This window comes from Sceloporus undulatus, chromosome 5 (assembly GCF_019175285.1).
Source record: "Sceloporus undulatus isolate JIND9_A2432 ecotype Alabama chromosome 5, SceUnd_v1.1, whole genome shotgun sequence".
In the NCBI taxonomy this organism is placed as follows: Eukaryota; Metazoa; Chordata; class Lepidosauria; order Squamata; family Phrynosomatidae; genus Sceloporus; species Sceloporus undulatus.
In genome coordinates this window covers 178,023,195-178,044,211 of record NC_056526.1, presented here as the reverse complement: position 1 = coordinate 178,044,211, position 21,017 = coordinate 178,023,195, and the positions used below count along the sequence as shown (strand labels likewise).

The 21,017-nt window shown below is 40.4% G+C and overlaps 1 protein-coding gene across 4 annotated transcripts in view; it reads left to right on the top strand.

Annotated features, from left to right (window-relative positions):
- The window catches only part of AFF1 (AF4/FMR2 family member 1), a 151,268-nt gene that overhangs the window by 96,123 nt on the left and 34,128 nt on the right, over positions 1-21,017 (top strand). For all 4 annotated transcript variants that reach the window (XM_042470216.1, XM_042470217.1, XM_042470218.1 and 1 more), the window contains exons 4-7: positions 1,518-1,562; positions 3,099-3,185; positions 4,272-4,308; positions 8,425-8,476. In XM_042470216.1, the coding sequence (XP_042326150.1) occupies positions 1,518-1,562; positions 3,099-3,185; positions 4,272-4,308; positions 8,425-8,476 (221 nt within the window). The remainder of the gene's footprint in view (positions 1-1,517; positions 1,563-3,098; positions 3,186-4,271; positions 4,309-8,424; positions 8,477-21,017) is intronic.

Here is a 21,017-nt window from a genome sequence, read left to right as displayed (position 1 = left end):
TTGCTGCAGTCTCCATCTTGAACTATTTCAATGTCTTTGTCATCTACTCTGAAGTTATGTAAATCATCTGTGGTCATTATTTTTGTTTTCTTAATGTTCTTAATGCCCTTTGCACTTTGTTTCTTGACTTGAGTCAAGTTTTAAGTTCCAACTCTCTATTTTCTGCTAGTAGTATGGGGTCATCTGCATATCTTAAACTGTTGATGTTCCTTTCTCCAAGTTTCACACTCCCCTTCCTCCAAATCTAATCCTGCTTTATGTATGATATGTTCAGCCTACAGGTTAAATAGATAGGGTTGTACAATGCAGCCTTGCCTGAGCTCTTGTCAATTGGAAACCATTCCATTTCTCTGAATTCTGTCCTAACAGTTAGTTTCTTGTCCTGAGTATCAGGACAATGAAATGTTATGGCACACCCATCTCTTTACGAGCAACCCATCGTTTTTCATGGTCTGTACAATCAAAGGCTTTACTATAATCTATAATGCACAAGCTGATTTTCTTGTGATTTTCTTTGGTGCGCTTCTTTATCCAGTGTGTGTTTGCAATGTGATCCCTAGTGCTTCTTCTTTCCTTAATCCGGCTTGGACATCTGGCATTTCTTGATCCGTATATGGTACAGGTCTTTGCTGTAGAAATTTGAGCATCACTTTGCTTGAATGGAGAATTCATGCAATGGTCCTGGTGTTATTGCTGTTGGAAGAATAGTACACCAGATTTTGATAAGATCTCTAGTGTCACATTTGACACCATCATCAGTATTTTGTTTGTTTTTACAAAGAAGCTTTTTATTAGTGCTTTCCCCATTCTGGATCTGTCTTGCTGCAACTTACTGCCAAGTGTTGAAATTGCTAGCTAAATGTTGGATTAATATGGTAAAGTCTAGCTGAGGCTTGCTTTCTCTGCTGTGGCTTAAAATTAGCCCGCCTGCAGAAAACCAAGGCATTTAAGCTTTGTGTGGGTGTGTTGGACAAAGGTTGAATTTCTAAGTGTTTCTTTAACAAAGCAGCGGGTGTGGCACAAAGCCTTGGAAGAGAAAAAGAAACACTTTGTTTCATCCACACTAGTCTTTTTCCTTAGAAGGGAATTCTCCTATGGTGATTATTTGTTATGTTTCCCAACTAGAGGTGAAAAGTATTTACAGAGCTACCATCTTAAGACACAAGGCCTGATATTGCATCTGTAGTTCTGGTTATCGCATTGATGTTTGAGGTTCACATTATTACAAGCTAGTTTCCACAAGTTCATCTTGTTAAAGAGTACGCTTCAGTTATTGGGAGATGGATCTACCCAGGATAGTGTTCCAGTGATTTGGGTGTGTGGTTTAGGAAAGGCAGTCTCTGAAAGGATTCAATGGTGCTGGCTTCACAAATCACAAATCCCACATTTTCTGTTGTATTACATTATATGTAATATATATAAAATAGCTGCTTAAATAAATATTTGAAGTGTGCATTTCTGCTCATGAAGTTTCTTCAGCCCATGAAATAATTACTTCTTTTCCTGGTGTTTTCCAGCAATCTTTCTCCAATGAAGTCCATTGTGTTGAAGAAATTTTAAAGGTGAGTGTACTTTAGGTAGCCAACATATGCTTTAAGAGAGAGCTTCCATTGCAAGCTACTGAGTGTGAATTCAGAAATTCTTTTTCCACGCTAAGACTTTTTTAAAAAAAAAGTGTGTGCTAATCAAACTAGAAGACTTGGTAACCAAGATAAGCAGTATTCCTCACTTATCGGTAACAAGGAGGCATGTCAATAATCTGATTGCTCCCTTTTAGCTTTTACTACATATGGGAGTAGCTAAACATTATCAAAATCAGTGGCAGAAGAGAAAATTCAGCTCCCAGTGGGTTCAAGCGTATAACATATCCAGTAACAGACAACTTAGTGTTAGCTTGGTTTGTCACTCTTCTGATAAAACAGTTACAAATCCTGGTTTGTTACAGTAGACACAAGCCAGGAGCCCAGGTCTGAATATAATGCTGGTATGTTCCTGGTTTCTTTAGCTGTTGCTTCTTACAGGAGATCTCAGGCAAGAGTAATTAGAAAGCAGGCAGCAGCATGCTTTCTCATTACTGATTAGCTAGAATTCTCAGCAGTTCTGAGAGTGCCAGTATTACACTAAGAATATTTTGGTCTTAAGAACAGAAAGCATTGTCTTGTTGGATGTGGCAAAGGTCCATTCCCTTGTGCTTCCAAACATTGTGTCTCTTAGCATTCACAAGCAAAACTGGATGTAGATAATCAGCCTTTGCTGTTTGTTCCTTGCTGCCTGGCACTCAGAGGTATACTGGAAGTTCTGTTTAGTCATTATGCTTAACAGCTGTTGATCAACCTCTCTCTGAATGTTCTTTCTGAATGTCATCTAGTGGTCACCACCAAATCCTGTGGTAGAGAACTTAAAAACCCACATGGACCATGTGAAACAATGGCTGTTTCCAGTGATTGTTGATGATGTTCTGTTAACACTAACAGTGGAACCATAAGAGGAGTTTGACTGCATCCACACTGCACAAATAATCCAGTTTGACACTACTGTCATGATTCAATGCTGTGGAATCCTTTGAACTGTAGTTTTGTTAGACATTTAGCCTTCTCTATCAGAGTTCTGGTGCTGCAACAGGCCGTAATTTCTAGGACACTATATCATTGCGCCATGACAGTTAAAGTGGTGTCAAACTGGATTATTTCTGCAGTGGAGATGCAGGCTTTGTGGGGAACATTATTATTCCAAGATTACCTATATTGATATTTCTGTCTGGTGTGTTTTTTAATTTGGTTTCAAAACATGTGTGCTTGCATGGAAGCTCCTGTCCTGGCAAAAATGTGTTTCAATATTTGTGGAGTTTTAATTCATGTATGGTGATAGCAAAAAAAGCATCAGATAGGGATAGTGTATCTCTGCTGTTTAAACCAAGTGCCAGAGAACAACAGTTTCTGTGTATAGTATTCCAGTGATACTTGCAAGAATTCCTTCAAACACCAGGGAGCAAAAAGAGGTCACAATTTTCCCAATTGTTTGGTTTCCTTGGATCCTGCATTGGGAAATGGAACAGGAAACAAGGATCAGAAGCTGATCTTCTATTTTCCCCATCCTAGGAAATGACCCATTCATGGCCACCTCCTTTGACAGCCATCCATACACCTAGCACAGCTGAGCCTTCAAAGTTTCCTTTTCCTGCAAAGGTAAAATGTCTCTTTTTTATATTTGCTATATTTTCAAAGTGGGAAAAGGTGTAAATGAAAGGGAAAAATCCATAAAATTATGACTATGACTATTGCTTCATAGTAGAAAGCCAAGTTCTACGGCAATACTTTCTACTTTGCAAAGACTTCTGCTTTTATATGTTTGGGTTTCTAGATGTGTATCTCTAATCTTCTGATGTTTGTGTTTTTGTACAATTTATATACACCTCATGTTGCAGTAAAAAGCATGCAATTTATTTGAAAGGAGCAGGGAAGACATGAAAAGGAACATTTTTGCAGAGCTGGAAGTGTTGCAGTAGAACTCTACTATGAAAGTAGAATTCACTTTTTAAAAAAATCATTGTAAGCCACTTTGAGTCCCAATCTCTGAAAAAGACAAGATAGAAATAATGATACTGATACTGATAATATATAAATTTAAAAAATAAAATAAAGCAGATCTGTGTGTGGTTGAAACAATAAGTGTGTGTATATGTGTGTGTGTGTGTATCAATGTAAGAAGCCCTAATGGCACAAGGAGCCCTGATGGCACAGTGGTAAAGTCCAGTACTGTAGCCACTATTGCAGCCACAAGGTTGTGAGTTTGATCCCAGGGCTCTGGAGTTGACTAAATCTTGCATCCTTCCATATGTCGCTAAAATGAGTACCCAGCTTGTTTGGTGCAATTAGCTTACACATTGTAAACCACTTAGAAACTACTGAATTCTGAGTTCTGTTTTAAGTTGTATAGAAATGTAAATGCTAAATGCTAAGTATTATTTCCTTGTTTACTCCTGCCTCCATTTCCTTTCCCTTCTTCTACTGGTTCTTCTGCATAGAATTTTAGATTGTAAATGCCTTGATGCAGGGATCTTTTTGTTTTTTCTTAAGAAATTTGACAATATAGTATAAATAATTGAAAAATGCTTACAATAGCCATCTAAGGCAAGCCATCTGTACTGCAGATGGGAGTTCTGAGGCCAAAATACACTGAACTAATTAGTGCATGTGCTGCATTCTTGGTGGAGTTTCAGTCCTTTTTGGTAATACACAACACATAAATCTCATAATTTTTCTTATTTGTAGGAAACCCAGCATGGTGGATCAGATATACAGAGCCAGAGTAAGTAAGAAGAAAGCTATCTAACTATGCAGATGTGATTTGCTGTATCTTGCTGTTGTACATTAATTTCAGCAGAGTCTACAGAGAAATTCCCATTCAAGCTCTACTGAAATGAAAGTTGGTAGTGTAATAGCAGTGCCTTGGTTTTAGTCCAGCATATACATGAAAGATATTCTGTCGCCATATCTGAAATTATTTATCCATTAATTTGTAGACTAGAAATTTGCAAGTGCATTTAATGAGATTATTCGTGGACTTGGAAAAGAAAGGGGTTCTTACATACTGTCTAGTCCAATTCCAGTTTAATGTGGGAAATAAAAAACTAGTTTGCTTAGCCCTTCCTTCTTGAGTCTTCCTTCTCCAAACTAAAAGTTACCAGTTCCTACAGGCTTTCCTCATGGGACTTATTGCTGTGGATATAGTATATCTTGATTTCAGTATGGCCTTTGACAAGGTTTCCCATGACATTCTTGCAAACAAGCTTGTAAAATGTGGGCTAGACAAGGTAACTGTTACATGGATTTGTTATTGGTTGACCAGACAAACACAAAGTTTTCTCAACAATGGCTCCTTTTCATCCTGGAGAGAAGTGACCAGTGGGGTCCAACAGGGTTCTGTCCTGGGCCCAGTGTTATTCAACATCTTTATCAATGACTTGGATGACACAATTGGGGGTATACTTATCAAATTTGCAGATGACACCAAATTAGGAGAAGTAGCTAATATCCCAGAGGACAGGATCAAGATTCAGAATGACCTGAATAGACTAGAAAGCTGTGCCACAGCTAACAAAATGAACTTCAACAGGAAGAAATGTATGGTACTGCACTTAGGGTGGAAAAATAAAATGCACAGATATAGGATGGAGGACACCTGGCTGAATGAAACTACACGTGAAAGGAACCTGAGAGTCCAAGTAGACCATAAGTCGAACATGAGTCAACAGTGTGATGTGGTAGCTAAAAAGGCCAATGCAATTTTAGGCTGCATCAATAAAAGTATAGTGTCTAGATCAGGGGTCGGCAACCTCCAGCCTGTGGGCTGGATCCGGCCCCCGGAAGCCTTCGTTGCGGCCCCCTTCTTGAAGAGGGCTCTGACGGCCGCATCGGGCCTCTGGAAGGCCCAATGCCGCCGTCGCAGCCCTGTTCGAGCGCAGCGGCAGCGGGCCTCATGGAGGCCTGATGCCGTCGGTGGCGCCCTCCAACAGGGCTCCAGCGGCGGCAGTGGGCCTCCAGGAGGCCCGGTGCCATCACTGGGGTCCTCCAAGAGGCATTTTTGCCGGCCTTTGATAGGCCCCCGCAGGGTGAAACTCCACCCCTGGCACGTGGCCCCGCCCCCGGAGGGTGGAAGCTCCACTCCCGGCATGTGGCTCCGCCCCCGGAGGGTGGAAGCTTCGGCCCCCCAGTCGCCTGAGGGACAGCAACCCGGGCCCCGGCCCAAAAAGGTTGCCTACCCCTGGTCTAGATCAAGAGAAGTAATAGTGCCACTGTATTTTGCTTTGGTCAGGCCCCACCTGGAATATTGAAGTTTATCGTATTAAAGTTGGATGGCCCTTAAGCATTCTTAAAGGGACCAGTCCTGGAACGGGAGGTGGTGGGGAACGCTGTATATTGCACAGCGGGAATGCCGCCGCCGCCGAGCATTCCCCTTCCATTCTGGAAGTGTTTCAGAGGGACGATTTTCAAGAATGCTTGAGAAAGTGTTCTCGAAAATCAGCCCTGGGGAATGCTCCCAGAACGGAAGGGGAACGTGTGGCGTTGGTGTTCCGGCTGTGCGATATACAGTGTTCCCCGCTGCCTCCCATTCCAGGAACGGTCCATTTAAGAATGCTTAAGGGCCGTTGCAACTTTAATGCGATAAACTCCATTGTGTCCAGTTCTGGGCCCCACAATTCAAGAAGGATGTGGAGAAACTAGAGCGTGTCCAAAGGAGGGCGACTAAAATGGTGAAGGGTCTGGAAACCATGTCCTATGAGGAACGACTTAGGGAGCTGGGTATGTTTAGCCTGGAGAAAAGAAGGTTAAAAGGTGATATGATAGCCCTGTTTAAATATTTGAAGGGATGTCATATCGAGGAGGGAGCAAACTTATTTTCTGCTGCTCCAGAGAACAGGACCCAGAACAATGGATGCAAGCTCCAGGAAAAGAGATTCCACCTCAACATTAGGAGGAACTTCCTGACAGTAAGGGCTGTTCGACAGTGGAACACACTCCCTTCTTGGAGGCCTTTAAGCAGAGGTCTTTAAGCTGGATGGCCATCTGTTGGGTATGCTTTGATTGAGAGTTCCTGCATGGCAGGGGGGTTGGACTGGATCATCCTTGTGGTCTCTTCCAACTCTATGATTCTATGATTTATCTGTCCCTCCCTATGCTTCAAGACCACTAGTAAGGCAGAGCCACCCATCTCTAGAATAGGAATAGGAATTGCACAGTCCTCCAGATGCTGTTAAACATTAACTCTTTGCAGCCTTAACCAGCATACTCAGTGGTGAATCAAACACCTGGAAACCAAGCCTTATGATGAACAACGTATGGAGCTGGCATGTTTAGCTTGGAGAAGTGAAGATGGAGAGGTGACCTGATAGCTATCTTTAAGTAATTGAAGGAATGCCATGTAGAGAATGGAGTGAGCTTGTTTTCTGCTGCTTCAGAGACTAGAGAATGAAATAAGCTTCAAATCACACAAAAAGAGATTCCACTTGAATATTAGGAAGAACATTTTTACTATAAGAGCTGACGAACAGTTGAATTGATGGCCTTGGAGGGTGATGGACTCTCAGTCTTGGGAGGTCGTGAAATAGACGTTGGTGGGCATCTTTCAGGGATGCTTTAGTTGTGTATTCCTGCATGGCAGGGGTTGGGACTACATGGTTGTTGTGGTTCCTTCCAGCTCTTATGAGTCTATGATTTGGAAGGCTGCATAATTCTTACACCTAATCTAGGATATAGGTTATTGTCTCCCATTATTCAACTACCCTTATTCTCTAGAGGCTGTTCCTAATGGTCATCCTTGAGATGCAAGAATCTGTCCTCTTGCATCTCAATCCCATTAGATGTAGGACTCCCCTCAAGCTATATAACATGTTTTTGTCCTCTTCTGTGTAACAGCTCTTCAAGTATTTGTAGTGTGCTTTTATTTCCTTCTTGAGTCTTCCCTTCTCCAAACGAAAAATGACCAGTTCCTTCAGGCTTTCCTCATGTAACTTATTTATTTTCCATTCCTGTTTGTCTACATTCCTCTTAAAAGGCAGTGCAGTCAAAGTACTCCAGATCAGAGCTGACTAGTGAGAATAAAGTGGAGCTATTGCTTCCTGTAAAGAATCTGTGTGGTTCTTCCAACACAGTCTGAAATCACATTAGCCTCCCCCCGGCTGCATGATAGCCAGCGTGTAACTGAATATCCACCAACATCCAGGTATCTTCTGGCCTCTATTTATGAATGTATTAAATAAATAAATGCACAAAAGTAGGACAGAAGAAAACTGGATATCCTCTGGCCTAATTGCAGTTGTCTGTGGCCTTACATTTTGTTAGTTTTGGCCCAGTTTTCCAGTCTGTCAAGATCATTTTTCATTTTGTTATAGTCTTGTTTATTTTGTGACTTGTATATCTCCACCTTTCTTCCAGGAAGCTCAATGTAGCATACACTACTCTTTTTCTTATTTTTATCCTCACAACAACAGGTTTGGCCCCTTTTGGTAGGCAAATGGGAACAGAATCCAGATACCCTCTATCCCAGTCCAACACTCTTTACATTTACATTGCACTGTCCTGCAGTCTTAATTGTTAGTAGCTACCCCCCGTCCACAATTTGAGAGGGAACACGATGCACATATTAGTCCCAAGAAGACAAGACCCACTAAATCAGTGGGACTGAACTATGTGTTGATTCAACAGTCAGCATTCAACAGTGGCTCTTTTCAGGACTCACCAATAAGAATTTAGGAAATTATCTCAGTCTTGCATGACTCAATCAGTTTATTCCATTCAAGCCTTGCTTCATGGCAGGTTGGTGGAACCTGTGGCCCTCCAAATAATGTTGAACTGTAACCACCGTAATCCCTCACTATTTATGCAGCCTAAAACATTTACTTGATTGTTTTTTCTTTTTTCACAGAGCAATATGATGCACCTTCTAAGACGCTGTCTGCCTCTCAGCAAGGGACATCGTAAGTAGATACACTAATTTCCCTGTATATTTGAAGGTTGATCATTAGAGAAGCTATGGCCATTGTAAGAATTTTCTTTTATTATAAGCAGGATCCAGTAACAGGTGAAGAGATCTGCCCTAAGCCCTCAAGAGCTGATGCCAGTCAGAGAAAAGAATATTAGTTCAGAAAGATATGGAATGGGTAAGATAGGGTTAGAATACTGGGTTAGATCTTCTTTTCTGCATTCTTAGACTCACACCAAAAGAACTAAACATATTTATTTATTTTTATTTATGGTAACTTTTTATTTATGGTATTTATTTTTATTTATGGTAACTTTTCTGACACATCCTGCTTAAAACCCAAAAAAGTCAGAAGGATCGTGAGGCCCGCTTTCACGGTCTGTAAACAAATAAAGAGGAGGCAGTAGCTGGCACCTGCTTCTGAGGGCTTTCAGACATGCTGGACCTAGGATTCTGATTTTGGGTGTGATTGTTGACTGTACTTTAAGCTCTGTTCTTGCAGGGTTATCTTGGGTTTATGGGACATCATCATGGAATCTTTCAAGGTGCAGATTCCTGTTGAGGAGAATTATCCAGATGTTTCTGAGATCTAGCTGTTTTGCTAGCTTGGCCACACAGAAGCAGTGAAATTGGGCACAACTCAAGAAATATGCATCCAGCTGCATGTGGCCAGTGGGACATTGCATTTTTTCCCCCAAAGGTCTCACCACCTCCCATGAGAAAGTGCATGTATTTCTGAAACTCAACAAAACAAATGAGAATATTGCCCTGGCAAAGTAAGATGCACATGCTGAACTGCAAGTCACAGAAATCACACAGACTGAAAATTGTTCTGAAGCCTGAGCTCAGTTTGCTATTCCTTTTACCAAACACTGCCAAAATGTTCTTTCTCCATAGAGTGCAGTGTGATTTTTTGTTGTTGTTTTAATTTACAATTGCAAAAAAGGGTGTGATGTTTCTTTAAAGTTAGTAACACATTTTCTTCTTGAAGATTAAAATCTTTGGCAAGGTTTTGGGTCTGCTGTTAAGCAAAGATGCAGGTTTCATCTTGCCTGGCTGCTGTAAGAGGAGCCTGCAGTTTCTCTGGTCAGCAAATCTTCATAATTTATCTGTGTGCTTGAGTGTTTCTAAGAAACAAAACAGTTACTCCAGCTGTTACTAGGTATCATAATTGATATAGAAGTAATGATGCTAGAAACTAGTGAAGTTGATTTAAGTACAGCTGATATGTTGCCAACAAAACCTGAAATGGTTATTTCTTCTCTTAATATTCTGAAATGCCCCAGTCCTAATTAGAGGTCTTCATAGAATCTTTTTGGTTGCTGAGAAAGTTGCTTGAGAGTTAATAGAAAGCTTTTAAGTTTAATTGCAATGCACTGAGAAGAGAGTAGGGAAGGGGTGGCATGCCTTAGATACCTTGGCTTTGTAATCCATAACATAATGATCTAGACGGGATCCGTATCTATAGTGCTTCATGAACTGTGAATTAAATGGTCTTGACTTCTATTTACAATGCTACTGTATTTTCTCAGGGGTATGTTTTTGATAGGTTCATATTATCACATGTTATAGATGAGAGCTATATAAGTCTGTTGATACACATTTCTGAAAATTAGAAGTACATAGGCTGTGTAAAATGCCTTTGTAGGAACTAAAACCCTGCTTGCTGGATAAATAGACAATGTAGAATTTAATCATATCTGAAAGCTGCTGTGAGTTGTGACTTTGTGAACACTTGGAAAACTAGGACACGTGTAGAACCATCACAAATAATGATGTACCTGCAGCACATAGCATTTTTAATTTATTCATTTATTTATTTTATTTATATGCTGCTTTTTCTCATGGAGTTGGGAACCAACGTGACTTACAAATAGAACCAGTCAAAAACATAAAACATTAATTTTTAAAAAACAAATCTTATCAAAACAATATATTTAAAACAGTTTAAAATAATTTAAAACATAGAAAAAAAACCTAAACCACCCTCCATAAAGTTGTCTGCCTTCAAGTTGTTTTGCCCAAGGCCTAAATTGAAGTGAATTTCTATGGCTGAGTGGAGATTTCAACCCTGGTCTCCAAGCCCAACATTTAAACCACTACACCTCGATGTCTGTCTGGTAGGGATACCTATGTAGAGAACATTTATGCAGACAGCATAGGAAGCCTGCACGTGGTTTGTTGATGTCTGAACTTCACAAGACTCCAACAAGGTAAAGAAATAAACCATGATTTGTTGCAAGAGTTATTTCTCTCATTTGTTGTCAGACAGAATATGGAGAGCTGGCTCTGGTAGGTTTGGATTTCATGTTAAACAAACCATAGACCTCTGGGTCCTGCCTCAGCTTCCCCCCCCCCCCTCCTTATACTGACTTTAATTGTACCAGTGGGTAAAAGGATGATCACAAGCTGATTGATTATCCTAATCAGAGTAAGTTTCCTTAGAATTACTGCTGAGTAATGAACTTTTTCTGCAAGATTAGCCAGAACCGATGACAGCACCAGTAGATTCTAGGCCTCAGATAACAGCAGTTTCTTACTGGAGCTTTTTTCACAAGTCAAGAAGGCGAGCCCACTCAAGCACAGTTTGAAAAGCAGGATAACTAGGACTGAAATAATAGAATCATAGAATTAGAATAGACCCCAAGTCCAACCCCCTGCCATGCAGGAACACACAGTCAAAGCACCCCGACAGATGACCATCCAGCATCTGCTTAAAAACCTCCAAATAAGGAGACTGTACCACACTCAAAGGGAGTGTGTTCCACTCTCCAACAGCTCTTACTGTCAGGAGGTTCTTCCCAATGTGGAATCTCTTTTCTTGTGGTTTGAATCCATTGCTCTGGGTCCTGTTCTCTGGAGCACCAGAAAACAAACTTGCTCCATCCTCTGCATGAGACCTCATCAAATATTTAAACAGGGCTGTCATGCAACCTCTTAACCTTCTCTTCTCTAGGCTGAACATACCCAGCTCCCCAAGTCTCTCCTTATAGGTCATGGTTTCCAGACCCTTCACCATTTTAGTGGTCCTCCTCTGGACATGCTCCAGCTTGTCAACATCCAGTTCTTTGAACTGAGATGCGATGAACTGAATTGAGATGGGGATCAAAACATTTGCATTGTATCAGTTCCCCTGTTTTAAATACATACCTTCCAGTATGTGTAGGGTTTTTTAATCCCATAAAATTAGCTTTGTTTACACTGTTTCAAAATTGGCATCCTTAAAAGTTCTGTTAACATTTCCACTTTAGATGAGGATTTACTGTACTAATGAAATATTACTTTCATGACCAATATTGTGTATGCGTTTCAGAGGATTTTCAAACAAATACGCATAGCGGTAAAGCCAGGCATTCTAAATAAAAATATTTATTTTTTAGTCCATTAGGCTAGCTTTTAGAGATAAAATGCATGTAAATATGGACACTCAGTTTAGTTGCCACAGCTATTAGCCATTCTTACCTCTTGGTTAATCCAGTCAATCCTCTTTACGTTTTTTCTAAAAAAAAAAACCAAGCCTGATCAAGCAAGATTTTACCCAACAGTGAAAATGCTGTTGTCTTTGCAAACCATATCTACTGTTTCAGATTTTATATGGTTTAGCTTGTTTCAGTTTCTAATTATAGTATGCTAACATCCCACTGATATTTTTGAATTAATTCTTTCCCACCTCCTGAAGCGTTTATAGGCAAGGTTATTCATTCATAACACAACATTACTCATTCGTAGTGCATACTGTGTTCCTACCCTTTTATTATCAATATTATTCTGCTTCTTTCAGTACTATGCTGATTTCTGGAACTGAATTGGCCCTTAAAAGCAATAATCTTGACCCTTGTGAAAACAAGCCCTATTCATAAACTGGTTCTGAGAATGTGTGGCGACTGATGCCTGAAAAACCATGTCTCTGTATGATCTTGTATGGTCCAAGTTTTAAGTCTTTTGGAAGAAGGCTTTTTCTTGGTCCATCACTATCACAGATATGTTTAGCGAGGACATGGGAGCAGTGGTGTTACTAAGGGGGTGCACGGGGTGTGGATTGCACCTGGTGACACCCCAAGGGACGGTGACACCACTGTTCCTCAAACACCTACCTTTTGGCAGAAATGGGCTCTAGCATTAATCTGCTTCCATTAAAAATGCTTTAAGAGATGGTTGGAGTGGGGTGAAGCTCAATGGCAGAAGAAAGGAGAGGCCCCAGAATTTTTAAAAATCAAAATTTCAAATTGCAACTTTTAAAAAAAAAATCCTTTAAAACTTTCTTTAAAAACAACACATTTTAACCAAATATTCACTATGTATATGCAAATACATTTAGGTTGTGCAAATACATTTAGATTGTTATTTGAAGGTATAATTTAAATTTTGTTAGTTGTTTATGTCACAACTATTAGCATTACATTTCATGATTTACGAGTAACATTAGTGCAAAAAAGCATTACTAAGGATTCTGTATGGTGTGAAATGGGAGGAGGTCAATTGGGTGGTGACACCATGAGTTACTGCACTGGGTGACACCAACCCTGGGGATGCCACTGCCTGGGAGAGAGCCTTCTGGTTGCTCCCATATTGTGGAATTTCCTCCCCAGGGAATTCATTTGGCCCTCTTGCTCCTTTCCTTTGACTAGCAGTCTAAGAACTTTTTATTCAGGCAGGCTTTGGGCTGAAAATCTATGTGACAAAAGAAAGGTTTGTGGTGGTGGTGTGTTTTTTTTTTATCATGATCAGTGTGTTTTAATCTTGTTTTTAATTGTACTGTTATTTAATTACTTTAAAATATATATATATATATATATAATATATATATATATATATATATATATATATGATTTAACAGTATCATGCCTTTTTTTAATGATGTGGGCTGCCTTGGGTCTGTAAAGGAGTAAGGCAAGATATAAGAAAAATAAAATAAAATAATGTAGGTTGGACAAAGAATTGCAACTCCTAGAACTGTTGCTTGAGGGCAGCCACTTTGATGGATCTCTCCCATGTCCTTCCCAGCTATACCTGTGATGGCGGTGGAACAAGAGAACACCCTCCCCAAGTCTGTTCTCTGCTCCCCAGAGGTCTAATGGTTTTAAGTTACAGGAGAGTAGATTTTGACTGAATATTATATCTTGACTGTAAGATTTTCTTTGGACTGCAACTCCAAAACTTTGAGCCGAAACAGCCAGTGGTCAGGAATTGTGGGATTTAATGTCTGGAGTATCTGAAAAGCACCAGATGGTTTATCCTGCCGTAAAACATTGGAAGAAGGTCATTGGAAGCTAAAGCTACAGTGAAGCTAATGATACATAGGAAGCTAAAGTGAGACTGATAGGACAATATTGAGTGAAGCATATTTTATGAGACATTGAGATGTGAACTCTTCCAGCTGTCCTCTATCTCTTGCTGAGCGCTGCTAACATAGGACTAAATACTAAAAATGCTATCTTTTAGTATGGACATTTCATGAGTTTAAGGTTCTGTATTTAGGATTCTGGACTCTAGCCTGTGCAACAAGAGTGTACAATGTGAATGTGTGTGGTGTGGTGAAGAAAACTTGACATTTCTGCATTTTCTGTTATTAAAATAACTTTTTAATTAATGCATCCTCATGTGGTAAAGAAAAAAAGTGCAACCACATATTTTCTCTTCTTGCAACCATCCCATTGACGTGTGTTTATCTTGGCCACACTGGGTGAGCCTTGGGTATACAGGTAACTTCAGTGAATGAAAGATGTGTTCTTGGTCAGTACTTTCTTCAACAGAAAATGCGGTACCAGAGGAAAAAATAACATACAGTCGGCCTTCTTATACCGGATTTTTTATACACAGATTTAAGCATACACGGTTTGAAAATGTTCCCAAAAAGTATACATTTACCTTGATGTTCCATTTTTTATTAGGGACACCATTTGCTATGTCATTATACTTAATGGGACTTGAGCAACACGGATTTTGTTATCCACGGGGGATCTTGGAACAAACCCAGCGTATAACAAGGATCCATGTAGAAAGAACAGGGATAGATTCCTTGTCCAAGTCCCTTTCAACTTATGGCAACACCATGAATTTCATAGGGTTTTCTCAGGCAAGGAACACCAGAGGTATGTTTGCCAGTTCCTTCCCGAAATATAGGCTGCAGCACCTGGTATTTGTGGGCGGTCTTCCATCCAAGTACTAACTAGGGTTGTGATTCTGTATCTGCCAAGATCAGACAGGATCTGCTGCCTCAAGAGTATTAGGTCCTACTCCACAGAAAAGAAGAGCAGCACAATTTGTTTTAGCAGACTTTTTTAAAATCCAAAACTAACAATACAAATATGTGAAATGAAGTAACCAAGTCAGGAAAGCTTTCCATTAGTAAACAAAAATATTTTCAACCTTCTAGAGACCAGTTGAAGGCTCCTTCCACAATGCATCAAAGGTGAATTTTTCTTTCACTAGCCTCCACTTTCTCATGATTTCCCTTTAGTGGCCAAGTGTATAATTGTGCTTTTTTAACCTGCCGGAAGAGTTTTTGAGGAAGGCATTATACTCTCCCTGTTTCTCTCTGTTTTACTATTCATATATGATCAGTAAGTGATTCTGGAGACAGCTGCTGTTTACCTTGCCTGTTGTAGGTAACACATACAGGTACAGGAGAATTGGCCTAGAGTAGAATCCCACCTTTCCCAACTCCAGTTATGTTGATTGCATTGTTTTCCCTGTAGACAGCTGTTGCAATGTAACCGAAATCTGTCGTTTTCCAGGCTCCTTCCCCATTTCCCAGTGTTATGCTGCTGAAAAAACCCTTCCAGCTAAGCAGAGGACAAGAGGAAAGGGGTGCTGGCAGGGCATAAAAAGACATTGCATTCAAATAATCTTCTTTGTCAAAGGCTTTAACTGCAATATTATGTAATAACAGTATTGAGGATTTTATATAGCTCTGCCTGTTAGTTACTAGCATTCTGCAAGTTGATGGCTTTGGTTAATGCAGATGGGGATAAAGTAGTGAGGCTTTGGGTTGCCTTTCATGGCCGAAATAAAGACTTCCCAGTTCATGGTTCATCCTTTTAACCCCACTGTGTACACACCAGGGGCCCTTTCACACTACAGAATTACACACTATTATTCCACATAACTGTCATAGTCCATCCGGTGGAGTCCTGGGATTTGGTGTTTAAGAGCAGTACTTAGGGTTTTCAGCCAAGTGCTTCAGTGCCTTGGCAAACTATAAATTCCAGGATTCCATAGGATGGAGCCATGTCAATTAAAAATGGAATTGTATAGCTATAATTTGTGTAGTAGAATGGGCCTCATCTTACATTGGCGGTACAAACCGCCGCTTTGCGGCGGTCTTCCGCCGCCGCGGTTAGTCCGCGGGGGAGCCGGAGCCTCACACGGCGGCTCCCGTGCAGACAGAAAAGAAGCTCCAAAATGGAGCTTCTTTTTGAGTTGCGTTTGCGACGTAGCGAGGGCCAGGGCGCACTCGCTACGTCACAAGGACGCGACACGTACGGACGCTCAGCGTCCGATACGCAAAGATGGCGCCGGCCATGTAGAAGGGCCGGTGCCATTTGTACGGACGGAGCGTATTAGGCCCAGGGTGTCTAGAAGACCCCCCTTTTTAAAATGGGACGTCCTCGGACGTCCCAAATGCCGGTCTAGAAAGCCTCATTAGGTGAAGGCTTGCATCTTCAGTATCCTTGTAGAAAAATGTCAAGTGTATAAAATGGGTGGCTATTCCATGGACCACATATGATCTCCCATAGCCATTTTTGCAGCCCTTACTTGCCCTCTTTGTGTTGTCTCCTATCCGTACATCACTTCCAAAAAAAGACATAAAAACACAGCAGCAAAACATCTTTCAAGGCAATGTCGAATTGAAGTTCTTATTTGTAAGCTTGATTTCGTGCCCTCTGCCTTTCTTTCACCCCAAAGGACCATTTTAAATCTGCATAATTGTTGGCAGATTGGGTTTTAGAGAAGTATGAAACCTACCGGACTAATGCCATTCTTTTTATAACTCGAGATGAAGGAAGATTACTTCACATGCATTCAGGCCAAAAATGCTTGCATCTTCCTATGAATCATCAGCTTTTGTCCTCTGCCAGAATCAGGCTAGTGGGATGAGTTCGATCTGCCTGATGGGGTTTGTCCTAGTATATAACAGCTCAAGTGTTTTGCTTGAGTCCTTTTGGAATTAGGTTAGAACAGGGAACGTAAATCCTTGGATGCTGCTTTGTTTTATCAGGTGGTTGACTAATGCCTATTTTATAATGGGAAGAGAAAGGTCTCCCATTTTCTTGTCAAATAATTTTTTTTATCAGTAGTTAATGAGAATGTCCTATCAGTCTGCAAAAGAGCTGAAGTGACAGTTTCCCAAAGATTTCTGCATAAATAGTATAAATCCCTTTTGGAACCCGAGACTTAATTATGTCTGGGTCTCGTGTTTGTTTATTTTTTTTAATTAATGAGAATCCAGCGCTGATTTGCGCGTGTGCGTGTGTAGCTCTGTACAATGGTGCTCTTTCTTTCATTCTGCCTCTCTTTCTTTTGAAATGCACGTGACCGTCTGAAACCGCAGCCACCTTGAGTCACATTACAGAGTGTAGCTGTCTGAAAACAAGCAGCATTTGTGCGGGTTAATTAGAAGCTGAAATCCCTCTGCATCTGTGTGCCCAAATTAAGCAGGCAGCTTTGCAGAGCAAACTAGAGTTTCCCAGAGGGCTTTTCATTCTGGAGTTTGGCCCTTAAGTTTAGCACCTGGCTTTGTTGGAGTGGAAGCAGGTTTTATTGTTTTAAGAGAGCAGGTGACAAGCTTGTTCTCTTTAGCTGTGGTTGCCTAGAAGGAACAAGCTTATTCATTTGCTAAGGGTGCTCCTAGTTGATACATAATTTTTAGGAGCTATTCTGTGACTAAATGCCCCTTCCAATTTAAACAATTTTCTTTCCCAAAGGTAACTACATGCTTCCCCCCTGCCCCGATGTGCCTGAAAACTTAAAAATGAAGTGTTGCCACTGCCATTTTTAAAGAGTCTGGCCTTCCAATGTCTTCACATGATGTTGCATGAATCTGGAAACTGCACTTGCAATATAATCCAGAATTCAGTTATCTAAATTACAAACCGAGCCAGAGTTAAGGACTTGTCAGTTGGGCTTTATTTTGTGGCCTGGCTGAATACGTAACTTCAACTTTAATTGGACCACTTCTCGAACAGCTTGTTTAAATAAAAGAGAACAATGATTTTTAAAAATGGAAGTGATAATAAGAGCTTTTGAAATTAAATCTAGGCTTTCACCTTAAATGTGTATAGATGGGCCGGTATCTACATTAGTTACTTAGTTAAGTGTACAGTTACTGTTCTGTACTCATGATCACTACTTAGTCATAAGTGTGACACTATTGCTACAAACTGAATTCCGTCCAACCTACTTTCCTGAATTAGCTGCATGGGGAGAAGGAGGTCCATTCTGCTGGCAGTGCAAGTGCATGTGAATGTCAGGTTTGGGGTGGGAGGTTTGACCAGGAGCTAAGTTAGGGCCTGTACAGACAGGCCAAAATGAAGCTGCTTCGGGTCACTTTGCAGGTATCCTCTTTAAATGATACATTGTCCTAGGCGTTCGGAAGCTGCACCAAAGCCATGCTCCAGTACTTAGGACTGGAGCATGGCTTTGGTGTGGCTTCCAGACTCTTAGGACACATGCATCATTTAAACAGCACACCTCCAAAGTCACCCAAAGCAGCTTTATTTTGGCCTGTCTGTATGGAGCCTTAGTTAAGCATGCCTAGCTGACAGAGAATACTGGCTGACAGGGTTGATTAAAACCCTTACTTAGGAAGAGTTCTTATCATGTATCCAGGTATAGCTATGACTCCTATGTTTCATTCCTGGGGATAATACTGTACACCATTTCCTTGCTGTATTATGAATAGTGTATCTGGAAGCTATTAATAATATGCCAACACAGGCAATTTATTTCTATCTATTATTCTGGGAGAAGCTGTTCAGAAGATAATGAAAAAATAAATGGTCTCATCTTTGGATAGTAGACGTGGTCTTCCCACATAATGTCATTTTCCTTTGAATAGGGGTTTATTTTGAGCTCAAGTGTCTTCATTCTGGAATACATAACTACTCTTCCCTTTTTCTAGTACAGGTTGAGTCTCTTTTATCCTGAAATCCAAAATATTCCAAAAAATCAACTTTTTTATGGCTCAGATAGTGACACCTTTGCTTTCTGATGGTTCAGTGCACACAAGCTTTATTTCATGCAAAAAAATATTTAAAATAAAATATAAAATACCTTTAGGCTATGTGTCTAAGGTGTATATGAATATAAACTAATTTTGTGTGTAGACTTCGTTCCAATCTCCAAGATACCTCAATATGTACAGTACACATATATGCAAATACAGGTGTTCTAAAATCTCCTCCCTTCCATCCAAAATCCAAAGCACTTTTGGTTCCAAGCATTTTCAGATAAGGAAGTCTCAACCTGTAGTAGATTACTTGCCTCTTGAGTCTGGCAGCAACCATTTTATAATATTATTTGGCCCCAAGCTATCTGCACCATCATGTTCTCCCATATAATTATCCCATTCTCAGTCTAGCCATCTTCAGAGGCACATTTGGTAGGCATGAAAGTGGGATTTCTTGGTGGCTACCCACAGGCTGTTGAACTGTGCCCACAGGTTGTATTCAAAAAGTAGCTAGACTACCTCTCCCCTTGTGTTTTCATCAGCAGTCAATGACTTTTTAAAAAATTAGTTGGGTCTTAAATAGTCAAGCCAGGTTGCAGTTAAGAGGGCATTTTTTTAAAGCAAGTTCTGTTTTCTTTATTTTAAATTAATGATTGGTTACCTCTAAAGTTGTCTGATGTTTTAATTTATTCTTTTTTTAACGATGCTTGTTTTATTCATTTTATAGTTAGCTTTGGAAGAGAAAGGTGGGATTCAAATCAAAAACAACACATACACAATTGAGAAGAAATTCAAACATATGAATGTGCTAAATTTTCCATCTGCCCAGTTATGTGAAAGAAGTAGCATGTGAACCAGCAGTGTATGCATAGTGTGTGTGACTTGTTTTGTGTTGTGATCAAGACAACCACTTTCTGAGCTATTGTCTGGGATATTTTGTCCACAGGACATTGTCTGTGCACTGATTGCTGCCTATTTATTTATTTATTTATTTCTCTGTCATTCTCCCAGCGTGGGATTCAAGGCAGCATACAACCTTTTAAAAACACAGTACAGCTTAACAAAAACAAAAACCTCTTTGTTCAAAAGTGAAAACACAATTAAACCAAACATATTCTGAAAACACAAGTTAAAACATATTTGAAACAGAATGAAGTAGAAACACATAGAGCGAGGAGGGGACCTCCTGGACTTCCTAGGGAAAGTAGTTCCACAAGTTGGGAGCAGCCACCTAGAAGGCTCTCTCTTATGGTGGTGGGACTGAGAGAAAACCCTTCTGCACAGGTCTTAAACCTCAGGTAGGCTCATATAGGGAGCTACTGTCTTTCTGAGTCTGGACTCAAGTTATGTAGGTCTTTAAAAGTCATAACCAGTACTTTGAGTTTTGATTGTCAGTTTAATCTGTTACCAGCATGATCATTTTGGTCCTTGGTTAATACCTAACACTAATAGAAAACATGAGCAATTAAATACTCACTAGTTTGCTTTTGGCCTCTCTTCGTAGCTTTTTAAATTTGTCCTGTGTGCATCTGCTTCTTTTTTTTTTTTTCTTTTTTGGCAGCTGCGTGCTTGCTGTTGCATAATGCTGTATGAACCAGCACTGTAGATCCAGGACGAAAGGGGACATTCATGTTGAGAACCTTATTATTAGCCTTCTGTAAATATATGTAGGATTGCCCTCTGGAGTTTGTGGTTGTGCTGATAATAATCCCTTGATAGAGCTCCTCCTTTTTACATAATAGGATCCATTGTACACCACAAATGCCAAAGGACCAAATTTCATTAGCTTGTGTTTACCTTAACTAAGGCTTAACAAGGGACTTGATTGCATTGCGAGCATGGCTGTGCCAGGTACCTTGCCTATCCCATAGAATTGTTCTGGCATGTACAGTTGCAGGGAAACTGTTTTCCTAGGATGGGAGGTGTAACAATTGGAGAGCAAGCGAAGGTAGCTTCACTGCTAAGAGGTAAAGCTTCTGAATCAGATCTTAACCCACGGCCACGGAGCCCAATGAGGTAGTTTAAAATAGGAAGAGGTTATAACTTTGAAATTGTATGCAAAAGGCCCCTGGTTCAGTCTGTGGCATTTCCAGGTAGGGCAGGAAAACGATAGCTGCTGCTGGGTGGTGGTCCCTGGACCGATGCCTGTTCCTGAGCTATTGGTTGCCAATCCCTGGTGAGTTTCCAGGAAAGTAGTAAACAATTGCAGCAAATGGGCAGAAATACATGTTAATTCCTGGCACACTGAGGGAGAAATATTCTAGTCCTCCATGTCAAATTGCCTGAGAAGCACTTGTGTAAACAGTACTGAGCTGGATGAGCCAATGCTTGATTTGGTGTAAGGCATTTTCACATACTCCTACAT